This window comes from Benincasa hispida, chromosome 9 (assembly GCF_009727055.1).
Source record: "Benincasa hispida cultivar B227 chromosome 9, ASM972705v1, whole genome shotgun sequence".
NCBI classification, from domain to species: Eukaryota; Viridiplantae; Streptophyta; class Magnoliopsida; order Cucurbitales; family Cucurbitaceae; genus Benincasa; species Benincasa hispida.
Genome location: NC_052357.1, coordinates 52,195,818 through 52,218,641, shown reverse-complemented (window position 1 = coordinate 52,218,641; position 22,824 = coordinate 52,195,818). Strand labels below are relative to the sequence as shown.

Here is a 22,824-nt window from a genome sequence, read left to right as displayed (position 1 = left end):
TATGCTCTTGGAGCTTTAGTCAGAGTTGTGGGACTCAAGAATAGTTTGAAGATGTGAAGAAACCAGAAAAACTCACAACAACACAACTGAAGAAGACATATTATTCTTCTTTAGAAAAATTCTCTCTCAAATTCTGTATTATCTCTTCTCTAACAATTCCAATATTCTTTATATATATTTGATGAACATGCAAAGAGATGGAGTGCATGGCTTGCAGCTTATGCTTGGAGAATCAAAATAGAGAAGATAATGCTTTTTATGTGAGCATAAAGATGATGGTAATGGAAAAAACTCATTTTCCATTTTTGTGCAACATGCAAATGAATTTCCATTTTCTTTGTAAAACAAAAAATTATTTTAAATAATTTTCATTCAAAATTTTATTTTCTTAAATTAATTTAAAAAATCAATTTATCTAATATCAAATATTAAATTAATTTTTGCACAATAATCATCTTTATACATTTAAATCATATATAAATATTTATTCTCTTGTTCTGTTTAATTTGAACGTTTCAAATTAATTTCTCAAGCTACCCTAAAACTCATCTATTTACGAGCTAGTAGGGGGACCTCGTGAACCTACAGATCATGGGCTCCAACGATTTGAGATTAATCGGCTAAACTCATTAGTTCGATCTAACCCTCATTTGTTAACTAATGGGACACTCCAATATAGCCCATAGTTGAATTCCCCTCACTGTAGATATATTATGTCCACTTAATAACCATAATTAGTAAGTTGATCCTTCACAGGTTGTTCGTAATCACAGCTAGGTCAAAAATACTGTTTTTCCCCTGTGACTACATCTTGTTCCTAAAGTTCCTACTGATCCTCCAATGAACAATTTTGATTCATAATCTCTATGAATCAAATCCTTTCTCTATCATGAGAAGGCGGGGCCCTGATTGTTCAATACCTGGAGTCAGTACTTAAGAGAACAACCTATCTACTAACCCTAAATAGGGTAGGAATGAATTCCATCTTGCAAGGCTATGTCCCCAGCTATTCATCTGGTCTTATCCCCAAAATGGTAAGCTTATTGAGCAGTGTTGTTGGACTACTCTCACCATTTGCAGATCAAAGGATAATCCCGAACAACCAGGAGTTCATAGCTAGCTCAGATTAAGATCGAGTTAATCTAGGTTATATAATAAAAGAAATAGTCAGTTTTAATAGTAAACGGTCGTTATAAAGAAAAATGACTATTTTCGTGGTCCATTCTATATTCAAACTCATTGCATAGGATGCCCCCACTCTCATGACTCAACATGAATGATTTGTGGATCACATCGTTTGTAGCACCTTACAACTTTTTGTGATAACGACAGAGTGGGCCGCATCCAATAGTGTTACCAGGATGAGATACCCAATTTCATCCATATACTTATTAGACCATTTAGGTTATATACTGTCAACTTGATCCTGTTTATGTCACTATATAAAGTTACAACATTCAGACTATAGTCAAGGATGCGTTTATTGGATTTTCATAATAAAATGCAAAATCAACAAGTCATTGTTATTGATAAAATAGAATATTTAACACGAACTGCAAGTTCTAGGACATTTCGAACAATCTCCCACTTGGACTAAAACTCCAGTGAGAACAAATATATACAATATAATGATGAGATACATAATGGGAAAAATACAACAAACTAGGGCATCTACAATACCATAGACATTCTCCCACTTGCCCTAGATTACCCTACTCGGAGTCCTAGTCCCACTAGGTGGCCCTCGAAAACTTTAGCCGAGAGGGCCTTGGTGAATGGATCAGCAAGGTTGTCTTCAGAGGCTATCTTTGTGACGAGCACATCTCCTCTATGTACAATCTCCCTGATGAGATGGTACTTTCATTCAATGTGTTTTCTACGCTTGTGACTCCTGGGTTCCTTTGAGTTAGCAACTACACCACTGTTGTCACAATACAGTGTGATAGGCAAGTGCATATTTGGAACAACTTCCAAATCAACTAAGAATTTGCGTAGCCATACTGCTTCCTTAGTAGCTTCGCATGCAGCCACGTATTCTGCTTCCATGGTGGAGTCAGCGATACAACTTTGCTTGATGCTTCTCCAGACTATAGCTCCTCCGTTAAAAGTGAAAACTAATCCTGAAGTAGATTTCCTAGAATCTACGTCAATCTGAAAATCAGAATCAGTGTATCCCGTAAGGATCAAATCCTTAGGTCCATACACAAACATATAGTCCCTTGTTCTCCTAATATACTTGAGGATATTTTTTACAGCGGTCCAATGACCGTGTCCAGGATTAGATTGGAACCTGCTAACGATTCCAACTGTAAAATATACATCAGGACATGTACACAACATAGCGTACATCAAACTCTCAACTGCAGAAGCATATGGAATTCTATTCATCTCCTCAACCTCTTGAGGTGTCTTAGGACATTGTTCCTTCGAAAAATGAATTCCATGCCTAATTTTGCATATTATACCTTGACAACATCTTGTCAATATAAGATGCCTGAGATAATGCTAATGTTCTATTCTTTCGGTCTCGAAAGATCTGTATTCCTAGAACATACTAAGCATCAGTCAAATCTTTCATTTGGAACTGTGATGCTAACCATCTCTTTACGTCAGTAAGAAAGCTTGCTCATTCCTAATGAGCAAGATATGATTAACATATAGAATTAAGAATGCTACAGTTTTGTTGACTATCTTCGTGTATACACAAAGTTCGTCAACATTCTGTTCAAAGTCATAAGATTTGATCGCAGTGTCAAATCTTATATTCCAGGATCTGGACGCTTGTTTCAATCCATAAATGGATCGAATTAAGCTTACAGACTTTTTGTTTCTGTCCTGTTTCGACAAACCCCTCTGGTTGAGACATTAAAATACTTTCATTAAGATAGCCATTCAAAAAAGTTGTCTTGATATCCGTTTGCCATATTTCATAATCATAATATGTGGCAATGGTAAGAAGTATTCTTATTGATTTAATCATGGCAATAGGAGAAAAAGTTTCTTCATAATCAACTCATTCTTTTGGGTAAAACCTTTTGCCACGAGCCTGGCTTCATAGGTCTGTACCTTGCCAATTTGGTCTCGTATTCTCTTGTAGATCCACTTACAATCTATAGGTTTAACACCTTGTGGTTGATCTACAAGTTTCTAGACTAAGTTGAAGTATATAAACTCCATTTCATTGTCCATGGCTTTTATCCATTGTTCCCTATTAACATCTTCCATTGCCTTCTTAAAGGTTAATGGATCCTCTAAACCATCATCTTGTATGATGTTTTGAGTTTCTGTTAAACCCATGTAGCATTCAGGTTGTTGAATAACCGTCCCACTACGACGAGGCATCCCTAACTCTTGAGATGGACGTGACGGGACAACAACCGTTGTTGATGGACCAGCTTGATCAACAACTCTTGTTGATTTATCTGTAGTATCTTTAGATAGTTCTTGCAATATTAGTTTATTGCGAGGTAGAAAATTCTTAATATGATCCTCTTCCAAGAAAGTTGCATTTGTCGATACAAACATTTTATCTTCTTAGAGATCATAAAAGTATCCTCCCTTTGTTTCCATGGGATATCCTACATAGGCATAATTTCGAACACGTTTCCAATTTTTTAGGATGCTGTACCAACACGTGTGTTGGACAACCCCAGATGCAGAAATGACGTAAACTTGCTTTGCGTTCTTTCCACAATTGATATGGTATTTTTGAAACACTTTTGGGTGGAACAACGTTCAGAATATAAATTGCAGTCTGTACTGCATATCCCCAAAAGGATTGAGGGAATTGAGTATAACTCATCATAGACCAAACCATGTCCAACAATATTTGATTTCTCCTTTCTACAACACCGTTTTGTTGTGGTGTTCCAGGTGCTGTGAATTGGGATTGAATTCCATGATCTATTAGATAGTTCTAGAATTGCAAATCCATACTTACCACCTCGATTAGATTGAAGTGTTTTAATTCTTTTACTTAACTGATTTTCAGTCTCAGCCTTAAATTCTTTGAACTTTTCAAGAGTTTCAGACTTGTAACTGACTAAGTAAATATATCCATATCGAGAGTAATTGTCAATAAAACAGACGAAGTACTGATATCCTCCTCGAGCTTTAATATTCATCGGACCACAAAGGTCTGAATGTATAAGTTCAAGAGGTTCTTTGGCACGAAGACCTTTGTCAGAAAAAGATCTTTTCGTCATTTTTCCCTCAAGAAATGATTCACATGGAGGTAGAAAACTGTCTTCTAACTGATTTAGATGATCGTTTTTTACCAATCTCTCAATCCTGTTGAGATTAATGTGACCAAGCCTGAGGTGCCAAAGATAGGCGTTAGGAGAAATTTTCCGCTTTCTATTATGAGTTTCAGCTGTTTTAAACATCTCTATATTTAAAATAGCTCGTGCTTCCGTTGGTTGTAATATGTATAAGTTATTTGTAAGTCTAGCAAAACAAATATGAACACCTCTTGAATAAACAAAGCTTCATTATATTCAAAAGATACACTGTACATATTCTTTAAAAGACAAGAAATGGAGATCAGATTTCTTTTCATCTTAGGTACAAAGAACACGTTCTTGAGTAAGATAAAAGAATCTCCAAAAAAAAAACTTCACATCTCCCACTACTTCAACTGAAATGACCTCACCTGTGCCCACCTTGAAAGTCATTTCATATTCAGAAAGTCTTCTCCAAGAACTAGTTTCCTGTAGAAAAGTACAAACATGATTAGCGGCGCCTGAATCTAATATCCAGGTAAGGTGAGAATTTTCCACTATACATGTTTCAACAACTAGTAAATCATATTTACCTTGTTTATTATTTTCTGCTTTGTTTTCAGCCAGATATTTTGGGCAATTACGCTTCCAATGCCTAACCTCTTCACAATGGAAACATTTTCCCTTGGGAGTTTTGTTTTTGTTTTTCTTCACAGTGGTTTTCTTTTTCCCTTTTCCTTTCTTTTTCATCTGTACGGTTTTATCTTTAGAAGAAGAAGAAGGACCAGCTTTCTTATCATCGAGTTTCGTACCAGATGTAGACCCTTTGTAAAACTTTTTCGGTTTAGAAATAACATTTATTTTCTTTTCCTTGAGTTTCATCATCGATTGATAAGTTTGCAATTCATTCAACAACATCGTTAAGTTATAAGTGATTTTGTTCATGACAACATTTGTCCTGAGCGGCAGATAACTCTCAGGAAGAGATGCTAGTATCATGCTCAATTGACTTGTTTCGTCTATCATACCCCGTGAGCCTCTACGATGTTAAATGGACCATCATGTCAAGAACATGTTCTCTCACATTGGTCCCATCCTTCATACGTGTCACATACACATATTTGATAGCTTCATGTCTAACATATGATGACGGTTGCCTGAACATCTCCTATAATGATGCCATGATCTCATGAGCTATGGGCATGACCTCATATTTCTTGTTGAGTACATCAGATATACTCGCCAAGATATAGGCTCGGGTTTTTCGTTTGCCCTTACCCACCTATCATAAACATCCCAAACATTTCGGGTCGTCATTGAACTGGGAACTGGAGGACACTCCTCCGTTAACACAAACCTCAAGTCATCTACTACTAATATTGTATTGATATTTGATTTCCAATTGGAGTAACCCTCTCCGTTAAATTTTTCAGAAACAAGTAGTTGTATAATCGAGTTCAACATTGTTGAAACATTTTAAACAAATTCTATTAAAATATGCATCTAAATCCATTTTAGCAAAACTAATAAAGTACCCAATATATCTTTATTTATTTGTAACGATACTTAAGTGATTTAGAACAAGTACTACAGTGGGGCAGCAAGAATTTCTTCATAGAAGCAAGACAGTTCTTGACCAAATACTATTATCTAGAATAACTCATATCCCAATAGTTCTTTTGGTTATCATTTTCGGTCAAGATCTTTACTAACACTTAGTAATTTTTGTAAGTGTGACTCGCCATTTTCAGATCTTATAGGACGGTATGAATATGCCTCCGAAAGAGAAGACAATATCCAAGACAAAACTATAAGACCATATTCATTTTATTGAAACTTGGGTTGTTCCGAATCCTATGGTACAACCCTCCGTAGGGATCGCCGCGATTAACGACTAGCTAGGGCCGCACTAAAAACGACAGCAGACACAATATAGGAATCTCATTGTTCAAACTAATGGAGGAGACTGTAGGGCAATGTTGACATATTTCCTTCACCCACTTACTATGAACCACTTCCCTCATTCACCTTGTTATTGACCCATGCAAACACTTTCCGTATGGAGCAGTCAAGGTAAAATCGACAAGAAGTCGAGCATGGATCTCACGGTGTGAACTCTTGAGGACGTGAGAGCTAATAACTACATATCAAATATCAAATATATTGTTAATCTCCCACTGAAGTGTTCTAAATGTTTGGGTAATTTATTTAAGCATGACGGCTAATTTCATACAACCTAAGTCTAAGTGGTTTATCCAAATATAACTCTTATAATTGGATTTAACCTACAATTTCAAGGTGATAAACCATTTTATTACATCAAATCACTCACGCAAGCTCATAAAATTAGTTAACAACTCTCAATTGTTCGGTCATAATCCCCATGTAGGAGGTGTTCCGTAAACCGTCAACTTAACTACCCCCAACCTTAGACAGGTTTATAAATCGATACGAGTTTGTAACCATATTTTATAAGGCAACAATCTATTTTAACGATTAAAATTATTTGTTAACGTAAGTGAACATGCAACAGTTCTTTGTTATGGATTTTAAACGTCTAACCAATTTTATAACAACTTACAAAATTGAGACATGCTTAAACATCCATAACATTCAACAAAGGTATCTAATACAACTATTATATTAAACATAACCCTAACATGCATACTATAGATTATAACAATTATAACATACTGTCGATGCATGTAACATGCTTCCTATGGTGGGGTTTTAAATTTACATGGTATACTATATGCATATACATGAATTTATTTAATTATCACATATATCTTATGCATAAACAATTAAGTACTAACTGTTATGGTTTTTGTTTTGGCATAAATAAGCAAACAAACAGCTAACTATTACAAACAACTTCATAACCATCTTTGAACCGCTCGAACCGTTCCAAACCGAACCCAAAACAACTTGAACCGGGCTGGACGAGTCTAAACCGGACCACCAAAGCCTGAACTGGACCAACCACAACCATTTGAGGTTGAACAGGATTGAACCTTGAGTAAACCGGTCGAACTGGTTGCTCTTGGTCTAACCTCAATATGCTGCTAAGGCCAATTGTGTAACGCTTGGATGTAATCGTCTAGTGTCATTGCCTGGGGTTGAGAGGAACTACACGATCGCATAGTATTTCCTGAAACCTGAACGATCGTTTAGCTCTATCACATAAGACTAGACGATCATTTAGTTCCATCGTAGTGTAATCGCTTAGCTCCATTGCATAGTACTAATCAATCGCATAACACCATCGCCTAGTGCATTCAAGTCGTCGTTTAGTATCTGCTCGCAGCTAAACGATCGCATAGCTCCATTGTATAGAACATCATTGTGTCGCATAGCATTTATGTACACGATTGCTTAGCCCTGTGACCAAACGAATGCTTAATGCTATCGTGTAGCACGCATCGTTGTTGAACGATTGTATAACGCCATCGTTTAGCAAAATCAACATATCGTCTAGTTTCCACGACAAAAACTAAACGATTACATAATGCTATTGTATAGCAAATGAACGCATCACCTAGCTCTCGCAGGTACATGATACCAGCGCATATTACTAAACGATCGTCTAGATTTTCTTCTCATCGTTTAACATTTGGAGCTAAACAATCGTTTAGCAACTGGACCTCAGCAATAGATTTAAGCAAAAGCTGAAAAAACTCGAACAGCAGCTCAACCTTCTTTGCTTGTTTCTTCAATTACATCTTAATTTCAACTTTAATGACTCCAAATAAATTATAGACTCTTGCTAACACATAAATGCTCATCAAACAAGAGCCAATTATAAATTTAATTGAGAAATTAAAGAGAATTAAAATGCCAAAACAGAGAAAAACATAGCAGTGCATCAATTTCATATATCTCATGAAAAACACCCACCTTGCCAAAATTAGACTGAATTGAAAACTTAAAAGATGCTCTGATACCAATTGAAAGAGTTAAACCACATGCAACGGAAGTATCAAGGATCAATAAGCTTTCTAATTCACTAATTTTAGTGAAAACTAAAGCATGCTCTTCTTAAAAAGTGGGTTTTCAGAACATACCTTTGATGAACTCTCCGAGCAAACGTCTGTTCAGCTGCTGTCTTCACTTGATATCAACATGAACCACCTCAAAGCCTTCTTTACTATCTCTTGGAGCTTTAGGCAGAGTTGTGGAACTCAAGAACAGCTTGAAGATGTGAAGAAACCAGAAAAACTCCTAGCAGCACAACTAAAGAAGACAAATTCTTCTTCTTTAGAAAAAGTTCCTCTCAAATTTTGTATTATCTCTTCTCCAACAACTCCAATCTTCTTTATATATATTTGATGAACATGCAAAGAGATGGAGTGCATGGCTTGCAGCTCATGCTTGGAGAATCAAAGTAGAGAAGATAATGCTTTTTGTGTGAGCATAAAAATGATGGTAATGGAAAAAATCCATTTTCCATTTTCTTTTTAAAACAAAAAATGATTTTAAATAATTTTCATTCAAAATTTGATTTTCTTAACTTAATTTAAAAAATTAATTAATCTAATATCAAATATTAAATTAATTTTTGCACAATAATCATCTTTATAAATTTAAATCATATTTAAATATTTATTCTCTTGTTCCGTTTAATTTGAACGTTTCAAATTAATTTCTTAAGCTACCCTAAAGCTTATCTATTTACGAGCTAGTAGGGGGACCTCGCAGACCTACAGATCATGGGCTCCAACGATTCGAGATTAATCGGTTAAACTCATTAGTCCGATCTAACCCCCATTCGTTAACTAATGGGACACTCCACTATAACCCATAGTTGAACTCCCCTCACTGTAGATATATTATGTCCATTTAATAACCGTAATCAGTAAGTTGATCTTTCACAGGTTGTTCGTAATCAAAGCTAGGTCAAAAATACCGTTTTACCTACGTGACTACATCTTGTTCCTTAAGTTCCTACTGATCATCTAATGAACAATTCTGATTCATAATCTCTATGAATCAAATCCTTTCTCTATCATGAGAAGGCGAGGCCCCGATTGTTCAAGACCTGGAGTCAGTACTTAAGAGAACAACCTATCTGCTAACCCTAAATAAGGTAGGAGTGAATTCCATCTTGCAAGGCTATGTCCCCAGCTATTCATTCGGTCTTATCCCCAAAATGGTAAGCTTATTAAGCAGTGCTGTTGGATTATCTCACCATTTGCAGATCAAAGGATAATCCCGAACATACAGGAGTTCATAGCTAGCTCAGGATGAAGATCGAGTTAATCTAGGTTATGTAATAAAATAAATAGTTAGTATTAACAGTAAACGGTCGTTATAAAGAAAAGTGACTATTTTCTTGGTCCAGTCTATATGCAAACTCATTGCATAGGATGCCCCCACTCTCATGACTCAACATGAACGATTTGTGGATCACATCGTTTGTAGCACCTTACAACTTCTTGTAACAAATACAGAGTGGGCCGCATCCAATAATGTTACCAGGATGAGATACCCAATTTCATCCATATACTTATTAGACCATTTAAGCTATATACTGCCAACTTGATCCTGTTTATGTCACTACATAAAGTTACAACATTCAGACTATAGTCAAGGATGCGTTTATTAGATTTTCATAATAAGATGCAAAATCAACAAATCATTGTTATTGATAAAATAGAATGTTTAATACGAACTGCGAGTTCTAGGATATTCCCAACAATACCCTTGTTCAATGAGACAAGAAACTGAGATTAAATTCCTCTTAATATGAGGAACTAGAAAGCATTATCTAGTAACAGATAACATTTCTTGTCAATAAATAACTTCAGTCTGCCTATAGCTATAGCTGAAACAACCTCACCAGTACCGACTCTAAGAGTCATCTCTCCCTATGGCAACGTTTTCTAGGAACTGAATCCTTGGTAAGAGAAATAGACATGGTTGGTAGCACCGAATCTACGATCTAGGCAGAATCATCACTCTCTACCAAACACGTCTCCAAAACCAATAAATCACATTTAGTGTCTTTTCTCCTCTTTTGGAGAGTAGTAAGATCTGTATCAGAACCTAAAGAAGCTCCAAGTTGCATGTCAGAGAACACTTTTCTTCCATGAACCTCAATAGAGTCAACAACAATTGCTTCCTCTTCCTGGAGTTTAACTTTGGAACTGACACTACTAATTTTGTCATCCATCCCTTTGTGCTTGAAAAGTAAGAACTGACGTTCAATGACCATGTACTCAACCCTTTTGGCCAAAACATCAGGTATGCTACCCAAAATCTGAAGTCGGGCCAAAGAATTAGCCTTCATCCACACCTCATATGCGTTGCGAACATTTTGTGGTGCATCAAGGGTCGGAATTTGAGGACATTCCTCAACCATGACAAATTCGAGGTCGTTTACCACGAAATATGTTTTACACGACTCTTTCCACTGTATGTAATTGGTCAAATTAAGGGCTTTAAATGGAAATACTATCGAGTTGCTGAAAATAAAAACACATTGACTTACGTTAGGTTTTAAGCAAATACCCGTTGAAAAAAAACATACAACATCCAATAAGGTTTAGCAAAACTAACATGAACCTCATGTGACATCTAGTTTTGCAATGACGCTTCAAAAGTTTAGGACAAAAGCCGCCGAAGGGAGGTCAATTATCCATCCTCTGAATTGAGAAATTCTCAACCAGTCATTAATACCAGAACAAATCTTGCTCCTATAACGGCCAGTCATCATTGATTTGGTCAATAGATCATTAACTTACTTAACAATCTCTCGTAAGTGTGACCCGCCATTTTAGGCCCTAGAGATCCGTCACAAGCAGCCAATTCGAAGGGAAAAATCCGATTGGGAAAAAACCTAAAGCGACCCTATCCATTTCTGGAGTTTACCTTGATCTTGACCAACTGCACAAAATCCATCCGAAGGGGGACACTCCTAAGGCGCTATGAGGGAATACAGAATGATCTCACGGTGTGAACCAATGACAGAGACCGTAGGATGNACAGAATGATCTCACGGTGTGAACCAATGACAGAGACCGTAGGATGTGTTGACACACACCCTTCACCCACTTACTATAAACACTCTCTCCGTCCACCTTGATATTGACTCATGAAAACACCATCCGAAGGGGATGCTCCCAGGGCACCACGAGGCCAAACATGAATCCCACAGTGTAAACATTCAGGGAGAAACGTGAGTGAAATCATTGGTATACCAGATACATCTCTTCCTCTCACTAAGTATTTTATAACCTAGGGTTTAGTTCACTTAGAAAAAACACGGCTAAGAATTTTAACTAAGAGACTTTTTAGGTTTGCCCAAGAGTAACTTTTACCTTGGATAGTTAAACGACTTTTGATTATTATCCATTAAACTCTTTAACGAAGTTTTTGACCAACTGTCGTATGCCTCTAGAAAATCTATCTAATTCACCTTTCCTAGTAGGTTCCCAGGTACGGGTGTTCGTTTCTGTCAGCTTAAGAACCCCAGCCTAGACAGAACCCGCCTTAGACAAAAGGTCCCTTATAAATAGATTTAATCCAATTTTAATTTTTTATGTCAATTCATTTAATCCTATTAAACCGATTTTAAAAGATTAAGACTTAGGTTACTAATCCCATTATAACCTTTGAACTTAGGTCTATCTCAATCCAATTTTAAAACCCTTTTAAAAATATGAGTTCACCCTAAGTTCGCATGTAACTCTTTCTTATCAATTTTAGTTCTAATTTTCTTTATAATACTTATAAACAGAAACAACCAAAACCATAACGCAAAGTTAAACACATATAAGGCATCCATAACTATTATAAACAACCTAAGTATCATGCTCAATGCATTGTTATTCATTGCTACCTTTTTATATAACTCTTATATAAACAAGCAACGAATCAAGCATAACATGCTTCCATTTACCCTTATACTCTAACGCTTATAATATAAAGATGATGCATGATAATGTTCATTGCATGGAAAATATAACTCTTATATTTCATGATGCATGCGCATGCTTTCAAATAATTTCTTCATGCAAGATTATAACATTTATAATACATGAAGCATGAACAATTGCACAACCTAAGGTGGGTTTCAAACTATATGTCAAACATTTTTCCATATAAACACTATACATCACATGTATAATAAACAAATGTTGATGAACCGGGAAAAATTGCCTCAAATCCTCAAATCTACAAGCTAACTATTACAAATACAAGGAGTCTCCGGTTCAAACAGGCGAACCGGGTCTTGAATCGTTCGGACAAAGCAATGATCTCCATTCATCGCGCACCAAACACCCTGCGATCGTCAACACGAAAGAACAAATGCTTTGCTCAATCGTTTACCTTTGCTCAACAATCGCTGAGTGAGCGCCTTCGTATCGTATACCGCGTGATCGTGTAGGTCGTAACTATGCGATGAGCATGCTAACTACACGATCGTCTAGCGCGCGCCTTCATCTAAACGATAAGTATCATATGCTCCCATTACGATCGTCTACCTCCAGCGTCTACGCAATCGGGCAACCAACGCTACGCGATAGAGTAAATGATTTACCCCATCGTTTAGCATTAGCTGAACGACCGTTTAGTAAATACTACACGATCGTATAGAAAAATCTACACGATTGTTTAGTTAAATCCCAACGATCGTTTACCTGAGGCTACACGACACGACCAACGCTTGGTCTTCTTCTTCATCGAGAACCGCATATGCATGCTTCGAAACTTCATCACGTACGACTCGACTAACTCAAACTCTTTGAATTACAGACTCGATAGCATGTTAATTATGCCAAAAAACACAGGGGCCCTTACAAATTAACACTTTGTAATTTAAAGAAAGCTTTAAACAGAGGAAATTAGACCCGTAAACATTCATCAACGCCATCCATAGAAGCATTTAACAATTAAACACAAATGCAGAAAACCCACCACGACTGTAAAAGAAGTTTAAAACATAAGTGAAATTTAGAAATCAGAACAACCTGGCTCTGATACCAATTGAAGAAAATCGGTCATGACGATTTCCATGAGCAGCGGAAGGATCGTTCCAAATTTCATTCGTATATGAACAATACAATTATAGTCAAGAAACATAAACATACAGTTATGCATAAATCGAAATTACAACATACTTTTCTACAGATCAGTGGCCTCTTATTCAACTTGATGTGAATAATGCTTTTCTTCATGGAGACTTATTTGAAGAAGTGTATATGGATCTATCACTTGGCTATGTCTTGTGACTTCTCAGAATGGAAAGCTTATTGAAGAACTTAAGAAGTTGCTAAATGTCACTTTCAAGCTCAAAGACCTTGGTCAGTTGAAATATTTTTTGGGACTTGAATTGGCTTGATTGTCTCAAGGGATTTCTATCTCACAAAGGCATTATACTCTTCAAATTCTAGAAGTTGTTGGTCTTCTTGGTGCAAAGCCTATGAATGTCTCAATGGATCCCAATGTTAAACTTAGGAATTTTGACCAAGATCTACTCAGTGATCCATCATCTTATAGAAGGCTAATCGGGAGACTCATATACTTAACCATTTCTAGACTGGATATTGTGTCTTCTGTCAACAAACTCAGTCAGTTTGTGGCTAAGCCTTGTAAGGCTCATCTATCAGCAACTCATCACTTATTGGGGTACTTGAAATCAGCCCTCGGGCAAGGTATTTTTATATCCTCTGCAGAAACCTTCCAACTTCGTGCCTTTGCAGATTCTAATTGGGCTTCTTGCCCTAACACAAGAAAGTCTACATTCGATTTTTGCATATTTATAGGTAATTCTCTTGTTTCTTGGGAATCTAAAAAGTAGATTGTGGTTCCAAGGTCTTTAGCTGAAGCTAAATATAGAGTTCTTGCTTCAACAATATGTGAACTTGTTTGGCTATATTCTTTGCTTCATGATCTTCTTGTTCTTGTTCATCGACCATCACTGATATATTGTGATAACCAAGCTGCTATCCATCTTGTCACAAATCCTATTTTCTATGAACGAACTAAGCATATCGAGCTCGATTGTCATTTTATTCGGGATAAAGTTGCTGATGGTTCTATCAAATTGTTGCCAATCCGGTCTCACCACCAGCTTGCAGATGGATTCACTAAGGTTCTTCCTCACTCTGTTTTTTCTGATATAACATCCAAGTTGGGCTGTCAAATTTGTATAGTTCAATTTGAAGGGGGTATTAGTTGTAACAGTCTTTTTGTTATTACTGTTATTTTTTCATTGGTGGTTATTATAATTTCTCTAATTGGTTATGTGTATATATCATATATTCTGCATAAATGAATAAAGTGAAGGAGAGGAAGTTTATTTTTACTGCCCTTTTATCCACATCAATACTTACATCTTTAAATAAATTGGTCAAAACAAAGGTGAATCTCTATTTCATTGTCCAAGATCATCTTTGTCTTGTAAAAAATTGAGAGAGACAATGATGGGTAGTATGAACAAGAGTCACAAAGAAAAAAATGAGATGAAGGTGATGGAGATGGAGGTGGTGATGGAAATAAATTGGTCAAAACAAAGGTGCATCTCCTTTTAAAAGTTTTAATATAACCCTTAAATTTTCAAAAAAAAAAAAAAAAAAAAAAAATATACCGTTGATTTTGGAAGAAAACTATTAATACTTTCTTTAAAAAACACTCTTGGAATTTCAAAATTTTCAATAATATCCCTATATTTTTAAAAAGTTAAAAAAAATACCTCTATCCTTAGTATATGGATGAAAACCACTAATGCATCATTTAAAAATCATCTTTGAACCTTCTAAAATTGCATTAATTCTCTTGACATTTACCAAAAAAAAAAAAAAATCTTAGAATTGCACATATAATTAATTGAAGGTGAAAAAAGGGATGCAGTCCAGTTCTACTAGAAATTATATGAATCAATAGATAATAATTACAAAAATCGTCTTTTGCATTAGATTAGCAACAATCAGAGTGGCGCAGCGGAAGCGTGGTGGGCCCATAACCCACAGGTCCCAGGATCGAAACCTGGCTCTGATAGAGATAAGCTTCCTTTTGATATTATTTTCGTCTTTTTTATTTAACGAAACTGAGCCCCGTTGTGGACTTAGAAATACTTTGGTTTGGGCTTAGTTTTGGCCTTTTGTTCAAGTCAAATATTTACTTTCTCTGTTTTTCTTTTCTTACTTTATACGTTTGTTTGTTTATTATTTATTTACTTTTAGGGGGAAAAAAAAAAAAATCCTTTTGATCTTAGTTATCTGAGGTTCAAAATATTTCAATTTTGATTTTAAATCTTTAGTTTAGATTTTTCATTTCATCCTTAAAAGTTTAAAATTTTTACATTTTTACTCTTAAATTTTTAGTTTACTTTTAATTTTGTCTTTAAACTTTAAAATGTTTCCTTTTACTTTTGAGTTTCCAATTGATATTCAAATTAGTTTTCGTTATTTTTCGATCGCTTTTAAAAAGAATAAAAAATATAATTACAACAAAAAAAGAGAGAAAAAACTTGGTATGTTTCAATTCTAACATATTCTTGAATTTTTCTCTTAGAATTGTCACTCTAGCATATTAATGATAGGCATTTAATTTCAATCTATGATAATTATGAATTTAGTGTATTCTCAAAGTAAGGGAAAGACGATCTTTAAAAAAAATGTAGAACGGATGCTGGTTGATGTTTTGCAAAAGGGGTGGATGTCTCATTTGTTTCTCTCCATAGGTTGTACTATTTGCAGAAGGTATGTTTTTTTTTTTTTTAAAAGGATTCGAGTTGTACAAATCTTGCCTAAAATTTTTTAGAGATTTCTATATAAAAGACCTTGATAATAAGGTTAAATTTAATAAATGTCTTTATTATTTCCTTTTTTTAGAATAACCTAAGTCTATTTACTAACAAAAAGAGAGAGAGAAGGAGATGGACGGTTGAAGGTCGAAATCTCCTTTAGCGTGCCTGAGAAGAAAGGATGAGAACATGGTAGGGTTTTGGAAAATGTTATGATTTAAATGAAAATTTGAAATAAGATACATACATACATACACACACATATATATATATATATATATTTATGAAATCGCGCGCTTCAATGCAACCTTTGGGTTTCCTATTTTAAATAATTCGTAATAAACGGTATGTCGGGGGACTAAAAAGTAATTTGATACCCTTTTATTTTTTTTTTTAAAAAAAAAAATTAAGAGGTCCATTTGGATATTTATAAAAATAACAGAAAATATTGACATAATTGAAATATAAGGTCTTTATTAGGATTTTGTATTGTTACTAAAGGACCCTAAAATTACACTTAATCCCAAAATCTTCCCATGCATCGATTCTTCTTCCAGAAGCAAGCAATGTCCCATTCAAACTCCAGCTCGCCAGCGCCACCTTCTTCTCGGACCTGTCTTTCCGTTTACCATTGAACCAAAAATGGCGCATTACGTTTGTCAAGAAAGGTATGGTTCAGTAATTTCTCAACATGGGAACCAAACTCAGAGGGTTGCCAGGTTTTTGAAGCCCTGCGCGACGAGCTCGGACGAGGCGGAGAGTGTTTCTGCTCGTGCCCACTTATTGTTTGAAGAAATGTCTAGCAGACAATTAGGGTGGCCGAAGAAAGTTAACTTCCAAGGCTGGGCATGTCCCCAGAAGAATTGGGACAAATGGGTCGAAAAGTTGGAGGTACGACATTCTTTCATGTGGAAACGAATTGGAATTTACGATGCCATCATGGGTTCTTGCTATGATATTAGGCGCAATAAAGAAATAGTATTGGGTTTGGTTGAGTTTTGGTGTTCTGAGATGAATACTTTTGTGTTTCCATGGGGGGAGGCCACAATTACATTGGAAGATGAGATGATTCTTGGGGGTTTCTCTGTTCTTGGAGAACCCATAAAGAAGCATGTGACTACAAAGGACTTGATGATAGTGGTGGACGCCTTGTTAAAGAGGAAGTCTGCAATTTCAAAAGGGAAGTCTAAGAAATGTACTCATGGAGCTTGGATGAAGCACTTTATGGAGAATGAGAATGGCAGTGAGGTTGAACATGCGGGTTTTCTCTCATACTGGTTGTCAAGGTATGTTTTCCCTTTACCTACTAGAGAAACAGTGTCAAAGGATGTATTTCCTATTGCAGCCCATTTGGCTGGAGGGACCCAAATGGCTTTAGCCCCCGCAGTCCTTGCCGGCTTGTATAACAACCTGAGTTTGCTGAAGGAGAAAGCACTTTCTTCTTTTGATGATGACGAAATAACTGTCATTGCTTCATTTCGACTTGTTTTGTTATGGGCTTCTGAGCATTTTCCTCGTTTAGTTCAGAAACCCCCAAATGTACTCAAGCCTGGAGAGCCAAGAGCTGCCCGCTGGTACAAAGTTATCAATAAAATCGATAAATCTGTTATTGATCCCATCTTCTTATCAGGGCAATGCTTTCAATGGAGGCCTTATGCAGCTGATATAAGCAACTGGAATCATTCATCTTATTACAGAGCTGAAGAGCATTTAGAAATTGACAGTGAGGAATTTTGATCAGAATTTGCAATGTTATCTCATATGTATGACAATGTGTTACTTAGTTGGATTAGATTGTCGAGAGAAGTATATGCCTCATCGTGTAACAATGCAGTTTGGTATTGATCAGGATTTACCTGGTGAATTCTCTGGCTTGGTATTTGGCCCCAAAGATGTTTGTTTCTTTGTTCCTCCCAGGTCCTTTGAGCCTGGCATTTCGCTAAAATACTTCAACTGGTGGAAGAATTCTGAGTTTATTTGTGGAGGGAAACTTCCTAACGTTTTGAGAAGAAGCTTAGATACTTTTCAAATGCCTCCAAGCGGGGGTGAAATGAGCTCTAAGGATTACCATACTCCAAGTGTTACCACAAGGTTGAAGGACATCGAGACTGTGCCTCGGTCCTCCATAAAAGAAGAGGTTATAGAGATCCGAGGCGAAGAGTGGGAATTCGGGAAGTGGAACAAAAACTTTGATCTTTTGTTCAAATCGGTTTTTGAATCTGATTTCCCCACCAGAGAAGCTGGAAGCTTGGAAAGGAGGTCACGATCAATAGAGGAAGTGAAGGGCGGGGGTGGTTCCAATACCTCAGCTGAATCATTTGATGCAGGAAGTCCTGAATGTTCAACTCCATGTCCAGTTCGAGTTAGATCCCTCGCTTCGATCACTAGGGAATTGTCTCCCACACAAAGATTTCAAGGTTCTGTTGTGACTGATCATTTTGCAGTGATGGGAACTCCCAAAGAGATGGCTAAAGATTCCAACGAAATTGATGATAACCATTCTTTAGAAAGTAGAAACAGAGCCAATGGCTGGAATAGAAAAGCTACTTCAGATGAAGTTCATCTCAATGAAACCATTAAAAAAAGAAAATTGTCTACCTTAACAGAAGAGGGTTCAGATTGCAAAAAAACAATTTCAATAATGAATGGCAATACTGATGAAATGCAAGGAGGTTGTGTCAATGCAACAATGGATGTGTATGAAAAAAACTTTGATATTCTGATACTGGATTTGGAAAAGAGGATCGAGAAACTGGAGAAACAGAAGGGCATAAATCCAGATAGAGGATAAGAAGTATTCAGTAAATACTGCATTCGAACCCGATTTTCGGGTTCCTGTGAATTCAGTTTGTACATTTAGCAATCAAGTCCTATGAGTCTGAATTGGTTTTGTAGGTTCTACCATAGTTGTCAACGTGGGAATGAAAGACAAGTTCATCTGCAGTGGATGGGAAGATTTTTTGTTTCTATGACACCGACTTCTGGTTTTTGTTTTACTGCTATAGTGCAACAGATCTTGAAGAGCAACAAAAGCAGCATCTCAATTGCAGGATGAGTTCAAGATGGTGGATTTCTGATTATATGGTGTGCCTTTTATTGCACAACATTTTCACTTTTGTTAAAAGACTGTTGAAATAGACAAAGCTTGCTTGCTTACTTCCTAACTAGGAGCATATTGGAAAAATGTACATATTAAATTTAGATTTGTGATAATGTATAGATATTTACTGAATTTTGTAAGAGAAAATCATGATAGCTTATGTACAAGCTTTTCCCCCCTTTTTGAGTTTGAATTTATGTAATTCTAGAATGTTTGGTTAATGTCGCCCACTGTTGTGAGCATACTCAGATACTGCTTTTACTGTTCTTAGATTCTTTTATATCTCATTCAAAACATTTTTTTGTATCTGATTCCTCTTGCATCCTTGTTATACATTTACATAGATGACCTAATGGATGTGTTGGGAAAAAATGGCATACGTTTGTGTTGTATCTTTATTTGTTAGAGTTGCAACATAGGTGCAAAGACAAAATTCCATTGTTTTTTTTAACGTTAATATGTATTTTTTTTTCTTTTATGTTTTATACATTTCACATGTACAGAGGTGTAATGTGTTTTAACTTTGTTTTTGTTTGTTTGTGTGTGTATAGAACAATGGATTGTTTTATACATTTCACATATTTAGAGGTGTAATGTGTTTTAATTTTGTTTTTGTTTGTGTGTGTATAGAACAATTGATTGTTTTATACATTTCATATATCTGGACGTGTAATGTGTTTTAATTTTGTTTTCATTTGTTTGTGTATATAGAGCCAATGGATTGGAACCTTGTGACAATGAAGTTGAGGAAGTCATGTCTTTTGATGAAGAGTTTGATGAAGGTGGATGTGAATCTCTTGATAGGAAATAAAAGGGGGTTCTAAAAAGAAATCAAAATCGAAAGGAAAGCGAAAATTAGTATAACAAAGAAATATGTTTTCCTAACCTTGACTCGTGCTGATATGAGACTAGAGATACAGAAGCATCATGTTACACATAGGATAAGAGGGGTCTTCAAGAGTCAAACTATTGTGGTAGTTAAGGAATCACACAAGGAGAGTGGAGCCCTTTTCATGCAACTCATAGCAAAAGATGTGATTCAAACGAATCTCATGTTTTAATGAATCTAAATATTGACGTAGTTGGGAAGATGTAGTTTTGCTTGAAGGGATCAAATTTTGAGCATAAGTGTCTGATCACTCTACATCAATTTTGTTTTAAGAATTAAAATATAGAAAGTAAAAACACAGTAGATTAAGCATTATAAAACATAAGGGAAAAAGAAAGTTACCTTTGAAGACCTTTCTTCAAATCTTCTCCAAGTCTTGAATGATTACACAAAGTCTTCATTCATAAACAAGACATCACCAAAAGAGTCTTCCCCATTATTCTCTTGGTAAGGAACAATTATGTGGGAATCTTTTTGGCAAAAAATAAAGAATTTTTTGGGCAGAGAACTTCTTTGTATTTTTCTTGAGAGAAAGATTGAGAGAGATGGAGGTTTCTTGATGGAGCTAGTAGGTTAATTTCATGTAAAAAAATGAATGAATCTCCCACATATGCAGACACTCCACTCTCCCACTCGTAGGGGAGTTATTAGTCTAACATTTGAATCATATTCAAATGCACATTTCTCTCCTAACATATAGTTTTAATATGAATCTTATTCATATTAATTTTAACCTATAGTTTTAAAATAAATTTGATTTATATTATTTAATTATTTGAATCTTATTCAAATACATTAAACTCTCATATTATATAGATTAATTTTGAATCTCATTCAAAATCAACTTTATATTATTGTATCATATACAATTAACATAAATTCCCTCAGTCAATTTGAATATTTCAAATTATTTCAAAATCTTGATCCTTGTTTTACTTGTAGTGAGCTAGCAAGGGTACTTAATGGACGTACAGTTATAAGCTCCAATGATCCGAGATTAATTAATTAAACTCTTTAATTAAATTAATAAATATTCAATAACTATGGGGCACTCCACTAAAAACCCATAGTTGCACTCTTATGAACTGTAGAATATTATGCATCTGTTGATAAAACCATTACAAGTAAGTTGATCCTTCACGACTTGTTCATAATTACAACTAGGTCAAAATACTGTTTTACTCCTGTAATTACCTCTTACTTCTTAAGTATCACTGAAATACTAATGAACAATATGTGTATGGTCCAACCATCAACCAAGTCCCTCTCGAGCTAGTGAAAGGTCGTGACCCCATTGTTCAAGACCCGACATCAACACTTGAGGGAACAATTCATTTACTTACCCTAAAACCAAGAATGGGTGAATTCCATCTTTTGTAGTTATGTTCTCAACTCCTCACTCGGTCTCGTCCCCAAAATGATAGCCATATTGAGTCAAAGACTCTGGTCATTCTCACTTATACAAATCAAAGGACGATTCCTCATACGCAGGAGTCCATAACTCACTCAAGATTGAGATCAAGTTACATATGGTCATCGTTTAAAATATTAATCTATAGTCAACGGTGTTACAAAGAGAGATTAAATATTTCTTGATCCAGTCTTATACAAACTCATTGTATAGGATATCCTCACTCGCATGTCTCTACATACGTTTTTAATCACATCGTTTGAAACGTTTACAAAGTGGATCGTATCCATAGTGTTATCGTTTGTGATGTTTACGAAGTAAACCATATCCATTTTGTTACAAGGATAAGGTACCTAACCTTATTTATATACTATAGACCTTTAGGTTATTACTTGAACATGATCCACATGTATGTTAACCACATATTGTTCAAGTTACATGAAATAATCTTGGATTTCTGCTACAATGAATAATTCATTATTGTGTATTTAATAACTAAAATAAATTAATTTTGAGGATTTAGGACATAAATCCTAACATTGGTATGAAGGAGTCCTTTAATGTGTTAGAAATATCCTAGAACTCGCAGTTCGTGTTAAACATTCTATTTATCAATAATAATAAGTTGTTGATTTTGCATTATATTATGAAAATCCAATAAACATATCTATGGCTATAGTCTGAATACTTTAACTTTATATGGTGACATAAACAGGATCAAGTTAACAGTATATAGCCTAAATGGTCTAATAAGTATATGGATGAAATTGGGTATCTCATCCTGGTAACACTATTGGATGCGACCCACTCTATAGTTGTTACAAGGGGTTGTAAAGTGCAACAAATGATGTGATCCACAGATCGTTCATGTTGAGACATGTGAGTGGAGGCGTCCTATGCAATGAGTTTGCATACAGACTGGACCACAAAAAGAGTCACTTTTCTCTATAACGACCGTTTACTGTTAAAACTGACTATTTCATTTATTAAATAACCTAGGTTAACTCAATCTTAATCTTGAGCTAGCTATGAACTCCTGTTTGTTCGGGATTATCCTTTGATCTGCAAACAGTGAGAGTAGTCCAACAGCACTGCTCAATAAGCCTCCCATTTTGGGGATAAGACCGGATGAATAGCTGGGGACATAGCCCTGCAAGATGAAATTCACTCCTAACTCGATTTAGAGTTAGTAGAATAGGTTTGTTCTCTCAAGTACTGATTTCAGGTCTTGAACAATCGGGGCCCCGGCCTTCTCAATGATAGAGAAAGAACTTGATTCATAGGTATTAATGAATAAAAATTGTTCAATTAGAATGGTCAGTGAAAACTTAAGGAAAGATGTATTTCAACAGGGGTAAAAACGGTTATCTTGACCTAGATGTGGATTATGAACAACCTGTGAAGGATCGACCTATTGATTTTATGGTTATATCAAGTGGGGACATAGGGCTATAA

At 35.6% G+C, this 22,824-nt stretch overlaps 2 protein-coding genes and 1 non-coding gene across 3 annotated transcripts; all 3 read left to right on the top strand.

Annotated features, from left to right (window-relative positions):
- Positions 1 to 12,917: 12,917 nt before the first annotated feature.
- On the top strand, positions 12,918 to 14,022 carry LOC120084778 (uncharacterized mitochondrial protein AtMg00810-like). Its single transcript, XM_039040599.1, has 3 exons — positions 12,918 to 12,941; positions 13,462 to 13,525; positions 13,574 to 14,022. Exons 1-3 carry the CDS (start codon positions 12,918 to 12,920, stop codon positions 14,020 to 14,022), a joined length of 537 nt encoding a protein of 178 aa, XP_038896527.1.
- A 1,127-nt stretch (positions 14,023 to 15,149) lies between these two features.
- Positions 15,150 to 15,221, top strand: TRNAM-CAU. The gene has a single exon. It is a non-coding gene; the product is annotated as a tRNA-Met (tRNA).
- A 1,251-nt stretch (positions 15,222 to 16,472) lies between these two features.
- On the top strand, positions 16,473 to 19,286 carry LOC120086874. The gene is given in 2 exon segments (XM_039043688.1): positions 16,473 to 17,702; positions 17,704 to 19,286. Coding segments are annotated over 2 exon segments (2,148 nt in total). The 5' UTR covers positions 16,473 to 16,611; the 3' UTR covers positions 18,761 to 19,286.
- Positions 19,287 to 22,824: the final 3,538 nt, after the last annotated feature.